We start from the raw sequence: 17,970 nt of genomic DNA, 5'->3' as shown, positions 1-17,970 counted from the left end.
CTGGGTCCCCATATTAATATTGAAAAAACCTTTGTCTTCTGAAGGTAGAGGGTTCTGTACCCAGTCCAAACCAGTTCTGTGCAGTCCTGGAGCACTTTGTTTACATGACTCCTTCTTTCCTTTGGCAGGGTGGGCCAGGGTCATCAGACAGACCACAGGAGGTGGAGCCAGCATTGTGGCAGGTAGGCACAGTCCTATTCAGGGCCAGGTGCTACTCCTCCCACCACTCTACATGCAGATGGATCTATTCAGCCCTGTGCTGACTCACCCTGTCTACTGGAGCCACCCCAGCCGCTGCCACTCACAAAACCAGACATACAATACACAACCTAGCAGAGGCAGGCTGGATGGTTAGGTAAGAAAATACCTACTTTCTAAAAGTGGTATTTTCAAACACTATGTTAAAACCAACTTTTCTAAAAAGGTTTATTTTATCATCCTGAGTTTAGGCATACTAAATTTGAATGTCTACAATGTTCCGTGGGTCAGTTAGGATTATAAGATGTTATAATTAAACTGCCCATTCGGACTTATGGGGACAGGTAGCCTTGCAATAGTGAAAAACGAAAATTGCTGTAATTCACTATTAGGACATGCCACACACACCAGGGCATGTCCTACCTTATACTTACAATGCACCCTGCCCTTGGGCCTACCATAGGGGTGTCTGATATGAAGAAAAAGGAAGGTTGAGGGACTGGCAAGTGGGTGCACTTACCAAGTCGACATGCAGTACTAGACTGCATACAGGCTTTGCAATGGCAGGCATGATGTGGTATATAAATAAATAATACCGGATCTAGGTTTGACTAGGCATAGCAATAACAGATAGCTCAATAAATAAGAGTCAAGATTCGAGGTAGTAGGAGTTTGCAGGTTTATTACAGCATAAAGGACAGGAACAGGACAACCTGCATAGGAATAGAATGGCAGGGCCCGGCAGGGGGGCCGGATTGGACTAGCGTGGCCCGGCAGCTGCCGGGGCTGGATCTGGGATGAGCGCGCTAACATTTAATAACAATTCACGATCATATATACTAAAACAGTTGCATTACAGTACATATGATAGGCGGAGCAGTGGGTGTGGTCAATAGCAGTCGCGAAAGATAAGGGTGAAAGTGGGTGTAACAGGGGCGTATACATAGACATGTGATGCAAACGTAACAGAATATGTCATGAATGGGGTGGAGACAGGGAGGGGGCTACCTAAGGAGCCGGGACCTCTAACCTGATGGTGCGTGCAAACTGGCAATGACGTGTTACTAGGAGAAGCTGGGGGCTACGAACTCTGTGCTAGGAGCAGAGACTGAAGTCTGGAGAGACAGGGCGACATGTACCTAAGCAGTATCTAGTATCTGATGTTTAGAGAACATGTTGATAGAATCCAAAAGTTATCGGGGTAAAGGCTAACAGACTCTAAGACTGGAGCATGCATTATTCTACATGTAGTGCGTGATGAAGAATATTAAATGACCATAAATACAGTATTTCTCTTACATGGAGACGTAAAGGCTAGACAATGACGGAAACTATTGATGCGATTCAGTAACTTAGGAATGCAGAGAAGGAGGACTGGACTGATAACTGGAATCATAACATACTCTTGGCAGACTCAGAGGCAGAGCCAGGCTGAACCGGGCACTGTGAGGCAGGAAGTAAGTGAAGGGTCAGGAACACAGGTGGGGGCTGTATCGCTCCTCAGCGAGGCTCAGGAGACAGGAGCTGAATCTGGTGTCCGGGCCCTTTTGAGGCCTAGAAACGGGGACTTTACAATGGAATAACGTGTACACTGAGAAACGTGGCAACGTAACTTTACATAGGCCTGATATTCGTAGTATTCACGAGAACTGGAAACTGGCATACTAGAGATGGACACAACTGTAATTGCGTCTTTAATCAAACATGGGGGATACATATGCATATTAATCATGCACAGATAACATATGATGGAGGACGCGTAGGGACACAGAACATGGCAAAATTTACTTTTCCACATTCCCTCCTTGTCACTACGTTTCCATCAGGAAACATCAATATTCATGATACCATCTATCATTTCATACAGTATCATTTGCTCATCTCGAATTTTCTTGGAACGGGATTTAGAACGGGACTTGGGACTAGGAATACAAGAGGTAGCACAAATGCCGCAAATCGCAGGGCCACATTGTATACAGAGGCAGCAGCTGAATATGATCGCTACTGCGATACCTAGAAAGGACAATACTTTCCATCCCCAGGCGGAAATTATATTCCAGAACCAACCGGACCATGTCCAGGTGCCTGGATCTTGGTGTAACAGATGGGCAATTTTATGGAGTCTGGTAATAGCTGAATAAACAGACGGCGCGTTATTTGGAATGAAAATGCAGCAACTAGATCCGATGACTCTACAGGCCCCGCCCCTATCGGCCAGTATGACGTCAAGGACGAGACGATTCTGTAAAACGACAAATCTCATAGCAGATTGCTCTTCAGTTAAGTTACCTAGGGCAGAGGCAGTCTCATTTACTACAGCTTCAAGGGTTCTGGTTAACCTACCGATTAGCTTACTATTCTGGATAGGTCCTATAAAGAAGAAGAAACCTCTATTGAAATCTGTATACTGTTCTAGAGCAGTTTCAGTATAATCGACAATTGGGGACTCGATCTCCCTTTTATGTCTAATGTGTACTAGATGTGTGTTTCTGTGATAATCAGATGGGGCTAGGAAAACTGGTGGCAGTAGGAAGGCAATGTAACAGGTTCCCTCCCAATCGAGGGGCAGACGAACATATGCGGTTTGGCCACAAATAAAATAAGAATGACGTGAAGCTTTGAAAATAGATTTCCCACTGTCACTATACTTGACAATAGTAGTACAATCACTATGTCCTACATGTACGGAACCATAATTTCTAACACATAATTCGCCTTTGACTGGTAGTACTGAAATAGCAGGTAAGTCTGGAGTGGAATCAGACTGAACATTCAGGACCATGAAATTCGAAGAATAATTTCCTAAATTGTAAACTTCGTTTTCTAGATCTAACCCTGTTCTGTGGGGAAGACCTTGCTTGTCTGGAAAACATGTACTGTTAAGAAAAGACATATCTGTTGAGGATGACGTTAACGTGGACCATGCTCCACACGAACCATTATGTGAAAATGGATAAGGAAAGAGTGGCAGAACTCCCTTCGGTGTCTGGAAAGGGGGGAGTCGACCACACACCCAACAATTAGTGGCATTGCTGGTCTGGTGTGAGTAATGTAACATGCGGATAAAAGAATTGTTACGCATAGCGAGGCGGTAAGAGAGTTCATGAGGAGGCAGATCACTAAACGTGTGCTCTACTGTAACATTAGAAGACTTATTTACATGAGAAACTGGAAAATACAAGTAAAATGCATAACTGGTGCAGGAAATCATAATGCTGAGAAATAATATGAAACTTAGAAAAACGATACATCGGATTGAGTTTTGACTAACTCTCTCACTATGGGGGTCTATTTTATACATGTCAGAAACCGGTCTAACCGTTTCACCTAGGGGAGGACTTAGACAATCAAACTGGCTGACTTATTTTACTAGACCTTAGCTTTTTCTTATACTCCTGTTGCGGAGTTGTCTCTAACAGGGAGGGTGCAGTAACAGTGTCTTTTGCGGGACAGTCCTTAAGAATAGTACTTTGGCAGTCCTTTAAATCCTCGGAAATGTTCTTTGAAACTGGTTTCAATCCATAAAACTTTTTGATATGCGAAAGATGCACCCAGCCTTTGCGTCCCTCCAACTTCACGGCTGTACGGGTGGCCAGGAGGACCTGTCGGGGCTCCTTCCAGCGAGGCTCCAGCGGACTTGAACGATCGAAATTTCGCACTAGGACCATGGATCCGGGAACGATTTCATGCGGTGCCACCTCGGTATTGTCTGGAAATGGGGCGGCAACCTGTGAACGACAAGAGTTGAGGGCAGACATCAAGGAAGCTAGGTAATCTGTCAGCATATTACTTGAAACATCGGTAATACTTCGGGGTCTAGGAGTACCCCACATGTTAGGGGGGCGGCCGAATACGATCTCATACGGGGACAGACCTGATCTGGAATGTGCGACCATGCGCATATAGAAGAGGGCGACCGGCAGAGCTACTAGCCAGTCCACACCTTTCTCTTGACAAACTTTTGCAATTCGAATTTTCAGGGTCTGATTATGTCTCTCTACGAGACCGGCTGCTTCAGGATGGCGTACACAATGGAACTTCCACTGGTACCCTAACAAAAGGGACACGTGTTTCATGAGTTCAGATGAGAATGGCTGGCCGTTATCAGAATATACGACTCTAGGGAGTCCATAACGGGGGAAGAACTCACGAACCAACTGCTTGGCAGTGGTCGTGGCTGTGTAATCTGGGACTGGATATGCTTCTGTCCACCTGGACAAAGCGCATACAACTACAAGGACATACTTGAAACCTCGACATCGCTCCATCTGAATATAATCCATCTGGAGGACTTCAAAAGGGTGGTCAGGGGGCTGGAATCCACCTTGTTCCACCGGGACACTTTTACCTGGATTAAACTGACAACATATCATACAGGTACGGACTTTTTGCTTGGCTGCAGCTCGTAAATGCTTGTTGAACCAAATATTCTGGATACTATCTAACATAGCTTTTTCTCCTAAATGTGCTGGACTATGTGCGGTATTGATAATGACTTGAACCATAGAGTCGGGGAGAAACCATGTGGCTCTACCCTTCGTTAACCATCCCTGATCTGTCTGGACCCCTCCTTGTTCGGACCATTTCTTGATTTCTTCGGGAGTAGCATGTAACTGGATATCTATGACATCTTGAGTAGGGTCCTTAACTGTCATACATGTAGTCGGATCTGGAGTGTGTGTCGGTGTCTTATTAACTGGAATGTCTGGAGTCTGAGCTGTAAGCTTGGCTGTGCGATCTGCTAGATCATTACCCTGAGAAATAGTGTCAGTAACTTTCGTATGTGCTTTGCATTTCATGATAGCAATGGATGTCGGTAAGTGTATGGCATCTAACAGAGCCTGGATAAGGAGACCATGCTGAATCTTGGTTCCATGAGAAGTCATGAAACCTCTCTCCTGCCAGAGCACTCCGAAGTCGTGTACGACTCCAAATGCGTAACGTGAATCTGTGTAAATATTAACTTTCAGGTTCTTGGCATGTATGCAGGCTTGAGTCAGAGCAACTAGCTCTGCTGCTTGAGCAGACAGGGTGTCAATACGGTGTGTCTCTATAACTTCAGTGTCAGTAGTCACTGCATACGCGGCTACTAGTTCACCTGTACTTGCTCTCATGCATGAACCATCCACATAAAGTGTCAGGTCGGGATCTGGTAATGGAATATCTGTCAGATCTTGTCTTGGCTTTGTCATGATGTTAACTACTTCCACACAGTCGTGTGTGGCAGGATTCAAAGTAACTGACGGTAACAGTGTAGCAGGATTTAGAACGTTGCAGCGTCTGATTTCTATGTGTGGCTGGAACAATGTCAATTCATAACCTGTTAAACGTGCAATTGTCAAGTGCTGAGTTTGTGTTCGGTTTAAAAGAACTTCCACAGAGTGTGGAACTTGTACTGTCAGGGAGTGTCCTAATACTATGGAATCACTTTGTCTGATAGCTAGTGCTGTGGCTGCAACTGACTTGAGACACGCAGGCAGAGCCTGGGCTACAGGATCTAATGTGCTCGAAAAATAAGCACAAGGCTTGTATTGTCCTGCTTGATCTTGTGTGAGAACAGATAATGCTGTACCTTCGCGTTCTGTGACGAAAAGTGTAAAAGGCTTACTGTAGTTCGGTGTAGCTAGAACTGGAGCTTGGCATAGAGCTTTCTTTAACTCATTAAAACTAAGTGTATGTTCAGATGTCCAAGGGAGGACAGTCGATACGGCTGCCTCCTGTGTCGTTAACTGTATCAGTGGCTTGGCTAAGAATGCATACTGAGGAATCCATTGTCTGCAATAAGAAGTAAGGCCGATAAAAGCACGTACCTCCTTCTGGGTCTTGGGCTGAGGAAGACTCGCTATTAACTGAATACGGTCAGGTGTCAACTGCCTACCCCACTTGGACAGTAAGTGGCCTAAGTAGATCACTTGCTGGACACAGAATTGAAGCTTCGAAGGGGACACCTTGTGCCCCATCTCGGCTAGGAAATACAAGACTGTAAGTGATGCTTGCTCGCAAGCACATTCAGAACGGGCTGTGATCAGGAGATCATCGACATACTGGAGCAGGGCAGTGTCAGTTGGCATGTGAATGTTGTCTAGTTGTCTCTTAAGTGCTTGACTGTAAATACTAGGACTTTCTGTGAAACCTTGAGGAGCTCGTGTGAACATATAGCTCCTTCCATTTAAACAAAATCCGAAAAGAAACTGGCTGTCTGGATGAATGGGGACACTGAAAAACGCGTTCTTGAGGTCTATGACTGTAAAAAATGAAGCTTCGGAATCAATGGCTGTCAATAGGGAAGAGATATCTGGGACAACTGGGTACTGGGGAATAATGCATTTATTAAGTTCTCGAAGATCAATCACTAATCGATATACTGGAGGGGCATTTGGATCAGTACGTTTCATGACAGGAATGATCGGAGAATTACATACATTGGAGTCAGTCTCTACAACTACTCCTTGAGCGATGAGCTCGTCAATAATTTTGGATAAGGCTGCTACAGCCTCAGGTGGCAATCTGTACTGTCTGATTCGTGGTAACACTACACCTGGCTTGAGAGTCACACGATGGGGTGTGATTTGCATAAAACCAACATCAGTTGGACCTTGTGCCCATAGATGCTGCGGAACATTAGACAATCTTGGATCAAAATCTCGTAATACATAGTGACCCTTGAAGTCACGTAGGAACAATCGTATTCCCTCTGGGGAGCAGCAAATAACTGCACCTAATTCTTTCAGTGTTTTAATGCCTAATAAATTTTCTGGACATGACTTAGTAAGTAACAGATCAGTAGTGCGGGACAGTGGACCTACTTCTAGGGTAACTGGCTTTGATATCTCGTTTACAATAGGTTTTCCTGAAAATCCAAGGGAAACATTTCTAGAGCCTGAGAGTGGAGCCCCTGGAACTTCGGCGTGGCTGATGGTGGTCCTACTTGCCCCTGTATCAATCAGAAACTTTCGGTCTTTCCCTAATACTTGACTGCGAACATAGGGACCTTCTTGATCTACAGGTATCTCGATGAGAGGCAAGCCTACCTCCCTCTCTAGGCTGTTTCATGAATATGGCTGATACTCTGGATACTCTGACTGTGCATACTGGTACATCTGCTGTGTAACATGCTGTGTTGCAGCGATAGGCTGCGGTGCTGGAACTGTCTGTTGTGCATTCTGTGGCTGAGAAGTCTGTGAAACTTGCTCTTGTCTAGGCGGACGTGGTCTTTCTTTAGTCTTACCGGTAGCTATATTGTGTTTCAGAACTGCACACTCGTTTATAAAATGACCTGGCTGTTTACAATAATTGCAGTTCCCTTTAACGGGAGCTGCAGGATGACTGGCTTGATTCGGTCCCCTCTTCTGACTGTCTTGAGGAACAGATTGTGCAACTAGTACTTTCATTTTCGTGTCTTTCATACGTTTTCTTTCATGATCTTGCTCTTCTCTGATTCTATTCTGGTGGTACTGAAGCATCTGTAACATCTGGGACGGGGTATTAGCTTGCCACGTACTTTCGACTTTCAAAACTCGGTTCTTAACTTGTGGACTTGAATTCTCGACTAATTTAGTAACAAAAAGATGAGGGTATGACTCGCTACTCGTCTTGAGGCCACTGTTTATAATAAAACATTTTTCAAATCTAGAGTAAAAATCACTAGTGTCTTCGTCTTGTTTCTGTTTACATGCTGAGATTGCATCCCAGTCTTCCTTTTTAGTTGCTAATAGTCTGGGCAAAACTTGTATTAACAGTTCAGGTAATTCTTTACATTTATCTCCAAGACCGGTACCTGGTACTCGTGCCTTGTCTTCAGCTTCTAGAACTGCCCAATCGATCTTTTTCTCTCCCACCTCCCATTCTTTTTCCTTGAGTTTCTCATATACCCCTGCGGGCAACAGGACCTTTAACATTTTAATGATATCTGGATACGTGTATTCTCCCATACGGAGCATGTCTTTTAATTCTCGTTGGAACCCTGCTGGATCTTTATCATGACAGGGAATTAACTTTTTCATCTCTAAGAGTTCCATCTTTGTGATCGGGGTGTAAACAAACACTCGTTGCATTTCACCACCGTCTGTCTTAATTGGATGTACTTCTCGTAACGGGTTCTGTCTGTCTATGTAAAAGGGTTTACTTTCTGGAGGTGAGACATGAACAAAATGCGGGTTCAGAAACATACTATATTTGTGGCGCTGTTCTAGAATAACACTAATTAAATCGGTACCTAAACCTTTCCATTTATACTGGAGTAACTCGTTCAGGACATCGTGTAACGGACCTGGATCAGAATGTTGACCCTCATACAATGTAATGAGGTGCTGGATCATATACATACCCACCAGTCGTTGCTTGGCTGGGGGCAATTTCAGAAACATTTGTGCCACTATTTCGTCTGGAAAAGTGGTAGAATCAGTAATCCATCGGACTGCTGATCGGACTAGTTCTTGTTCATGCATAGTACTTAACTCGCTATAACCGATTCGTGATTTCAGAATGTGGTCGGTAGCTTGAAATACTTGTTCTAGAGAACCTTGTTCTGGTGTTGGACGATGGAAAATTGACTTGTGTTCTAGGCGTAAATGGCGATCTGGAAATCTAGATTTTCCTACATACGCTATTCTGGTGGGATTCTCGTCCTCTACCTCTTCCGCAGAGTCATTTTCTTTCTCGCTTACTTGTGCTGCCTTACGTTGATCATGTAACCTTATTATTTCCTTACGAATTTTCTTGTACATATTCTCTATACTACTGATGGTCTTATGCTTACCCTCGGCTATATTCTCACTCCACCTTGTCAGGGTTCTCATTTCGACTTGATCTTTGGTCGGATAATCTTGTTCCCTTATTAGACAATTAATCAGAAACTTTAATATCATGAGCTGGATCTCAACTTTCCTTTGAGACATGACTTCACTAATACTTTCTGGATCATCCCCTGTACGGATGAAACGATATATTCTGTCTAGATCTTCCTTCATGTTCGGTAAAGTGACTAGATACTCGGACACCTGCCTAACACGCACGGAAAATATAACCATACTATCCTCGCCTGGAACTGGATCATAACAGCATTCAGTAAGAGCTCGCCTGATTTCTGCAATGGACTGATATTTAGGCGTACGCTGTAACGCACGTTCATGTAACTCGACTGCTCCTGGACGTCTATTTGGCGGCGGGGTCTGAGGAGGACCTCCTCCTGCGGCCCCTAAACTGGAACCATCGACTGATGCTCTTCGTGCTGGCAGAGCGGGAATTTGAAATACAGGCTGGATCGGGGGTGCCGTAGCAGGTACTGCAAGGGGTGCCCCGGTGTCTGGAGGAGCAGGAAGTGCCTGATTTACAGGGACTGGCGGAGCGGGATTTGCATATTCCGGGACTGTGTCGTCCAAATAGGACGAAATGAAAATATCAGCTGCGGTCGGTTTGTGACGTAGCTTGGTCGGAACTAATGGTGGCGGAAAATTACTGGATACCTCCGGGGTCGCTTTTGGCAAGCCCTCGGCAAGAAGAGGATACATACCCTTAATGAGGGCGTTCCTCTGTCTGTCTGACTGTTCGGTTTTAACTCGTTCACCTATCTCGATTAATTCCCTTTCTTGGGCTCGTTCTAAGGATTCTCGACTTATTTCTGACTTTCTGATTTCTTTTTCGGTTCTTTTATGAGATTCTTTGCGCCATAACTCGATGGCGTCTTTCTGTGACTGTCTGGCTTTCTTTTTCCATAATGCTTCTTCTACTCTCATGATGCACTCGGCATCCCACGTACCTGATACGGGCCATCTATACTTTTCTTCTAACTCCTTGGTATACTCTACCCATAAATCTAGATATAATATGGCGCTTATGCCATGCTTCTGATACATAAAGTGACCTGGACTGTCCCTAGGCGGGACAGGAACTGCTTCTTCTAGCAGACCCTTTCTAGTTTTTAACTGACGTAATCTCGAAAAGAGGGACATTGCAAACTTGAATCTGAACACAATACAATACACGAGGAACAATAACAATTGAGAAAACAATTCAGGCATACCACGACATTGAAAATACATTGAATAACATTATGAAGCAACAGTTCGGACAGAATACTACCTGGAACACTGAGAACAGAAACACATGAATTTCTCGAGAACGGAACAGGCTAGAATTACTGGATGCGCTGCTGAAACAGCACGGAACATACCGGTCCCATAAAGGGACGCATCAAGACCCGTATCCACCTAGGTGAACACTTCGTTTCAGATCTGCGTACCCAGACCCATCGGACCAGAGACAATTTAGATTGACCCTGTCTAGATACTACCCCAGCAACGGTACTCACCGGGCAGCAAGAACGGAAGGCCTCGGACTAGACTGGACTGCTTCGGCGCCGGACGGACGAACTTCGGACTTCTGTTACGGGTGGGCCTCCGGATACCTCGGACCTTGGACTCTCGGCTTGGGCTCTGGTCGGGACTCGCCGCGTTCCTCCACCGTCTCGTCTGGATGCTGGACCGCCTCCTCCGTCTCCTCCGTGGGCCTGAGGGATACTTGAAGCAGAAATATCTGCCGGTGCGCAGAAGAGTTCCGTCACGACTGCAGAGGGTCAGGGGGCCGGCGTGGCTTCACCGACGCGTGGGGAAAGGGCAAGTCCCTATTCGGGCGCCATTATGTGGTATATAAATAAATAATACCGGATCTTGGTTTGACTAGGCATAGCAATAACAGATAGCTCAATAAATAAGAGTCAAGATTCGAGGTAGTAGGAGTTTGCAGGTTTATTACAGCATAAAGGACAGGAACAGGACAACCTGCATAGGAATAGAATGGCAGGGCCCGGCAGGGGGGCCGGATTGGACTAGCGTGGCCCGGCAGCTGCCGGGGCTGGATCTGGGATGAGCGCGCTAACATTTAATAACAATTCACGATCATATATACTAAAACAGTTGCATTACAGTACATATGATAGGCGGAGCAGTGGGTGTGGTCAATAGCAGTCGCGAAAGATAAGGGTGAAAGTGGGTGTAACAGGGGCGTATACATAGACATGTGATGCAAACGTAACAGAATATGTCATGAATGGGGTGGAGACAGGGAGGGGGCTACCTAAGGAGCCGGGACCTCTAACCTGATGGTGCGTGCAAACTGGCAATGACGTGTTACTAGGAGAAGCTGGGGGCTACGAACTCTGTGCTAGGAGCAGAGACTGAAGTCTGGAGAGACAGGGCGACATGTACCTAAGCAGTATCTAGTATCTGATGTTTAGAGAACATGTTGATAGAATCCAAAAGTTATCGGGGTAAAGGCTAACAGACTCTAAGACTGGAGCATGCATTATTCTACATGTAGTGCGTGATGAAGAATATTAAATGACCATAAATACAGTATTTCTCTTACATGGAGACGTAAAGGCTAGACAATGACGGAAACTATTGATGCGATTCAGTAACTTAGGAATGCAGAGAAGGAGGACTGGACTGATAACTGGAATCATAACATACTCTTGGCAGACTCAGAGGCAGAGCCAGGCTGAACCGGGCACTGTGAGGCAGGAAGTAAGTGAAGGGTCAGGAACACAGGTGGGGGCTGTATCGCTCCTCAGCGAGGCTCAGGAGACAGGAGCTGAATCTGGTGTCCGGGCCCTTTTGAGGCCTAGAAACGGGGACTTTACAATGGAATAACGTGCACACTGAGAAACGTGGCAACGTAGCTTTACATAGGCCTGATATTCGTAGTATTCACGAGAACTGGAAACTGGCATACTAGAGGGGGACACAACTGTAATTGCGTCTTTAATCGAACATGGGGGATACATATGCATATTAATCATGCACAGATAACATATGATGGAGGACGCGTAGGGACACAGAACATGGCAAAATTTACTTTTCCACAATGAAACACACTTTACAGGCTGCTTATGTGGGTGGCACAACCAGTGCGGCAAGCCCACAGCAGCATTTGATTTACAAGCCCTGGGCACACATGGTGCACTATACTAAGGTCTGAAGTAAATCAAATAAGCCAATCATGGAGTCACTAATTAATATATTAATTTACCATAGGGAGCGCTTGCACTGTGGCACTGAATAGCAGTGGCACAGTGCCCAAAGCATCTAACCAGCAAAAACAGATCAAAAACAGAGGAGGCAATCAGTGAAAAATGGAAGGGAGACTCACGTCGATGGTACCAGGTCTAACAGGCCAGCTGCAGGCAGATACTGCACTTGCAGCCTGGACCAGGCTTCATGGCCGTCCACATAGATCTCGGTAGCAAGGGAAGCCTAGAGGACGCAAACGCTAGACAATTGCAGAAGAGGGCCGTCGTGCAGAGGGCTGTGCTGTAAGTGCTGTCCATAAGTAATACAGACAGAAAACAGGAACTGATCCATTAGCAATAACAGTTGTGTAGAAGGTAGAATGAATAACCCACGTAGAGTATGTAATGCCTACCATTGTGGTTACAAAAGCAAGGAGGGAGGGGTGCCTGGGGATGGGCACAAGATGAAGGGAGGTCACTTGCACGTCTGCGAGGTGTTTGAGAAGAGGCGAGCTCCTGGTGTGCACTCATGTGAGGAGGCTAGCTCCTGGTGTGCACTCATGCGAGAAGAGACAAGGTACCAATGTGTGTGCATGTGACAATAGGCGAGTTTCCGGTGTTCACCTGTGTGAGAAGAGGAAGCTCCCTGTGTGCAAGCATTGAGAATAGGCAAGTTACCTGTATGTACACATATGAGAAGAGACGAGCTACTGGCGTGCAGGTGTGTGAGAAGCGGCAAGCTTCGGTGTGCAAACATACGAGTATAGACGAGCTTCAAGTGGGCATACATGTGAGAAGAAGCGCACTACCGGTACACACAATTCGGAGAAGAGGTGAGCTTCTGGTGTGCACGTGTGAGAGAAGAGGCAAGGTACCGGTGTGCTCATGTGTGAGAATAGGTGAGCTACCAGTGTGCACACATATGAGAAGAGGGGAGCTACCAATGTGTACACCTGTGAAAAGAGGCGCGATACCGGTGTGCACATGTGACGTGGAGTCTCAGCGTACGATGCAAAGAGACCTTGAAACACATGAAATAGAAGGAGATGCCAAACCCACCAGCAGGGTATAAACACAGCAAGAGAGGGCATGTTTTGGTCTGGAAACAAAGGATGGGGGTGGAACTCACAGAAAAAGGAGTGAGTAATATGGAGCAGCCTTCCAGAGGATGCAGTTGGAGTATAAATCTCACAGCGGCCACAGAAATGCACAAATCTATTTAGAAATCTTGTCCCAAAATCCTGGGGCCAATAGAAGAGGTAGCCGGGGTCCAGCAGGAGGCAGGGGAGGGACTGCATTGGCATGGGCAACCATTTCTCTTGAGTTGGGGTGGGTTGTTGGTTAGAACCTTTGTGCTATGAAGTCGCACTGTGCCCCTCAGAGGAGGCCTAAGACTGTGTTTATCCTTCCAGGTACCATTGTGGCCATCGTCTTCAGCGTCATCTTCGCCATCGCCTTCGTCATCAGCCTGACACTGTTTCTACGCCAGAGGTGAGGCCGATCATTTAGGGGTTGGAGGTGGCCTGTGGCCTTCATTCAGGGGTTGGAGGTGGCCTGTGGCCTTCATTCAGGGGTTGGGGGTGGTCTGTGGCTATGCCCTTCATTCAGGGGTTGGAGGTGGCCTGTGGCCTTCATTCAGGGGTTGGGGGTGGTCTGTGGCTATGCCCTTCATTCAGGGGTTGGAGGTGGCCTGTGGCCTTCATTCAGGGGATGGGGGTGGTCTGTGGCTATGCCCTTCATTCAGGGGTTGGAGGTGGTCTGTGCTCTTCGTTCAGAGGTTGGAGTTGGTTTGTGGTATTGCCCTTCATTCAGGGGTGGAAGGTGGTCGGTGGCCTTCATTCTGGGGTTGGAGGTAGTTTGTAGGATTGCTCTTCATTCAGGGGTTGCAGGTGGCCTGTGGCAATGTCCTTCGTTCAGGGATTGGAGGTGGTTTGTGGGATTGCCCTTCATTCAGGGTATGGAAAAGGTCTGTGCCCTTCATTCAGGGGTTGGAGGTGGACTGTGGCATTGTCCCTTATTGAAGGATTGGAGGTGAACTGTGGCACTGCCCTTGATTGGCTGGTGGTTTGCTCAGCTGATTTCTAATAGTGTTGTACTTCTGATGTCTGCTGGTGGTTTGTTCTGCTGATTTCTAATATTGTTGTACTTCTGGTGGCCGCTGTGTTTTTTTCCGCTGATTTCTAATAGTGTTGTACTTCTGATGTCCGCTGGTGTTTTTTTCTGGTCATTTCTAATAGTGTTGTACTTCTGATGTCCGCTGGTGGTTTGCTCTGCTGATCTCTAGTAGTGCTGTACTTCCGATGTCTGCTGGTGGCTTTTTCTGCCGATTTCTAATAGTTTTGTACTTCTGATGTCTGCGGGTGTTTTTTTCTGCAGATTTCTTATAGTTTTGTACTTCTGATGTCTGCTGGTGTTTTTTTCTGCCGATTTCTAATAGTTTTGTACTTCTGATGTCTGCTGGTGTTTTTTTCTGCCTATTTCTAATAGTGTTGTACTTCTGATGTCTGCTGGTGGTTTGTTCTGCTGATTTCTAATAGAGTTGTACTTCTGATGTCTGCTGGTGGTTTGTTCTGCTGATTTCTAATAGAGTTGTACTTCTGATGTCTGCTGGTGGTTTGTTCTGCTGATTTCTAATATTGTTGTACTTCTGGTGGCCGCTGTGTTTTTTCCCGCTGATTTCTAATAGTGTTGTACTTCTGATGTCCGCTGGTGTTTTTTTCTGGTCATTTCTAATAGTGTTGTACTTCCGATGTCCGCTGGTGGTTTGCTCTGCTGATCTCCAGTAGTGTTGTACTTCTGATGTCCGCTGGTGGTTTGTTCTGCTGATTTCTAATATTGTTGTACTTCTGATATCTGCTGGTAGTTTGTTCTGCTGATTTCTAATAGTGTTGTACTTCTGGTGGCTGCTGGTGTTTTTTTCTGCTGATTTCTAATAGTGTTGTACTTCTGATGTCTGCTGGTTGTTTTTTCTGCCGATTTCGAATAGTTTTGTACTTCTCATGTCCGCTGGTGGTTTGTTCTGCTGCTTCCTAAGAGTGTAGTACTTCTTGTATCTGGTGGTGGTTTGTTCAGCTGATTTCTAAGGGTCAGACAGAAAGGGAAATTAGGTAGATATTTGTGAACTCCTTGGGAGGTACTGCATATGATTGTGCTGTCCTTATCCTTCCATAAAATTAAGACCATCATATTCCAGCTTGTCTTTTTCAGTTTAAATTACTATAATCTAGAGTTATAGCCTCTGATGGCACCTTGCTGTGAATAAGGACTTCAGCTCCCAGAATCCAACGTGCTATTAAAAGAAAGCACAGGTCTTAAAGATAGTTGCTCAATGACAGGGTCATTCAAAAACATTACTTATGCAGCAAAAGTTGCCCCAGGCAGCTGAACGATTGACATAAGGGAGAGATTTCCCAAACTATGCACATAAACAGACACCTGCACTGTCATTAATGCGGGCTAGACAAGTCAAGGGCATAGACTGACGCCATCATGCACGCTCGTGTACCCCCAAACATAGACACGCACCCACTGGCATCTGGACCTTACGGTGACTCTCAACAGACTATGTGGACTGTCCCACAAACAGTCCTGCAGGACACTCACAGGTCTATTCACAAAATTAACTTACACTTGTGAGTAATCTACAAGTGCCAGTTTAGTCTTATACTTTTGAGTAATTTTACTTTTTGCTATTCATAAAGTCAGAGTGTAAAGTTACTCAACTATGTAGACTTCCATAGATCCACTCCCTGGAAATGGGGGTGTAAGCAAACTTACAAGTGTAAGTTATTACGATGTCAAGTCCCTACTTTCATCATTTTCTATGGGAGGGTGTTGCAGTACCAGTGCTTGCCCATGTGTGGTGCTGGACTTACTCCAGCTCTGAACTGGAGAAACGTTGTACTGTTTTGGGTCTTTTTTTGGCAGCAGTAACTTTAGAAGTGCAGTTTGTGAATAGCAATGGGATTACATTTTGTGGGCGTCGCTGTCTAAACCGCTCCCTAACTCTATCTGAGCTCATCCTTCCTAAACCCTCTCATGTAGTAGTGGGTGTGTCCCTTTTTCCAGCCACTCCCCCTGGTCCCTCCCTCATTTACTACAAAAATTACATGCGTGAGGCTCTCCCCATAGAAAATATAGGAGACATGGAGATTGCCACTCCTAGGATTGTGAATCGCTTTTTGTAGTACTTTAGAGGTTCAGCCCTCTGGCGCGGTGCACTAACATGTCTCTTTCTCACCCCGCCACTCAGGAAAGCGATGAAGAATAAGGAGAAGAAGCACAAGTTTGTGGCGGTTGAGATGAGTTAACCACGGATGGAAGCCGAGGAGGTCAACTGGGGTTCGTAGCGTGTGCAAAAGACCTTCCACCGCTCCCGGAGCCCATCCGCAGGTTCCATCCACTCCAAACTTGAGAATAAGATCCTACTCCAGCGAATAACTTACATGGAAGCGTTTGTGAAGTGCTTCCTGGTGTTATCCTATGACATATTTTTTTTACGATTAAAAAATAAACCGAAATGAATGATCAAAACAGCCCTGTGCTGCTCGTCACTATAGTGGATATGTTTAACTGTTTATTTATTTATTTTGAAAGTTTTATAGAGCGCGAACCAGACCCTTGCGGATATCAGAGCGCTTTACAGGCAGTGAAGCAAAAATATATATCAAAATGCAAACGAGTCAAAACCAATATACGTGCAAGTACTGTGCAAACATACATCAAGCAAATGAGGTAAATCAAATATGAATAACACATTGTGCAAAATAAAACAAAGAGGGGGGTGCGGGCCGAGAGAGCATCTGTGAAGGAGGGTTGTCTTTTTGCACCCATAAAAGTTATGTTATCTTTAGGTGATGATCATGTGACTTTCATGTGACTTTTTCATGAGAATCGCCTTTACTTCCTTTTTGAACAATGAAATAGATGTAATAAGTCTGGTTTCTGGGGGTAGTGCGTTCCAGATCCTAGGAGCCATCCCTGAGAAGGAGCGTTTATATGTTTGACTTATTAAATCTGTGTGGCTTCAGTAATACGTTTTCTGCACTTCTTGTGGTACTCTTATCTCCAGAGATAGTCAAATTCTGCGGTGAATGGCTTTGTGAGTCATGCATGCTATTTTTAGGTGAATTCTGGCTTCCCATGGTAGCCAATTCAAGGCTTTTAAGTCCGGGGAGATGCGAGACCTTTTTTTTTTAGCCCATGATGAGCCTGGCTGCAGCGTTGATGGTGGCTCTTAGTGGTGCTGTTGTTGCATTGGGGAGTCCGCAAAGAGAGACACTTCCATACTCGATCCTGGGAATAACTAGAGCTTGCACTACCGTCTTGAAGTAATTTTTTGGTAGGAAGGGTTTCAGATTCTTTAGAATATTAATCTGAAGATTTGCTCCCTTTGTTGCGTTGCCAATATGTTTATGCATGTTGAGGTTGCAATCAAGGGTTATACCCAGTGATTTTGCTGAGTCAGTGATTGTTGGTTGAACGTTGAATGCCGTGAGGTGTTTGAACCAATCCTGGAGGAGGGGTATTTTGGAGGGTGGAGCTATAAGTAGGAATTCCGTTTTGAGTGCGTTAAGGTTGAGATGGTTCTCAGCTAGCCATGATTGGGTGTTCAGCAGCCTTTTGTTAAGTAGTTTGATGTCTTCTGGAGTATGAATCTTCAGGTAAAGTTGTGTATTGTCTGCGTACAAGTGAAATTGGACGTTGGATGCTTGCAACAAGACAGTAAGAGGTTCCATAAATAGATTGAATAGTGTTGGGGATAG

General features: G+C 45.4%; 1 protein-coding gene across 1 annotated transcript in view; it reads left to right on the top strand.

Annotated features, from left to right (window-relative positions):
* Positions 1-16,738, top strand: part of LOC144817671 (uncharacterized) — an 87,803-nt gene extending 71,065 nt beyond the window's left edge. Inside the window, exons 5-6 of the mRNA XM_078674401.1 lie at positions 13,618-13,696; positions 16,458-16,738. Of these exons, the coding sequence (XP_078530527.1) occupies positions 13,618-13,696; positions 16,458-16,515 (137 nt within the window). The 3' untranslated portion in view covers positions 16,516-16,738. The remainder of the gene's footprint in view (positions 1-13,617; positions 13,697-16,457) is intronic.
* Positions 16,739-17,970: the final 1,232 nt, after the last annotated feature.

This window comes from Lissotriton helveticus, chromosome 2_1 (assembly GCF_964261635.1).
Source record: "Lissotriton helveticus chromosome 2_1, aLisHel1.1, whole genome shotgun sequence".
In the NCBI taxonomy this organism is placed as follows: domain Eukaryota; kingdom Metazoa; phylum Chordata; class Amphibia; order Caudata; family Salamandridae; genus Lissotriton; species Lissotriton helveticus.
The sequence above is the reverse complement of the archived record's forward strand: the minus strand, read 5'-3'. Positions and strand labels throughout refer to the sequence as shown.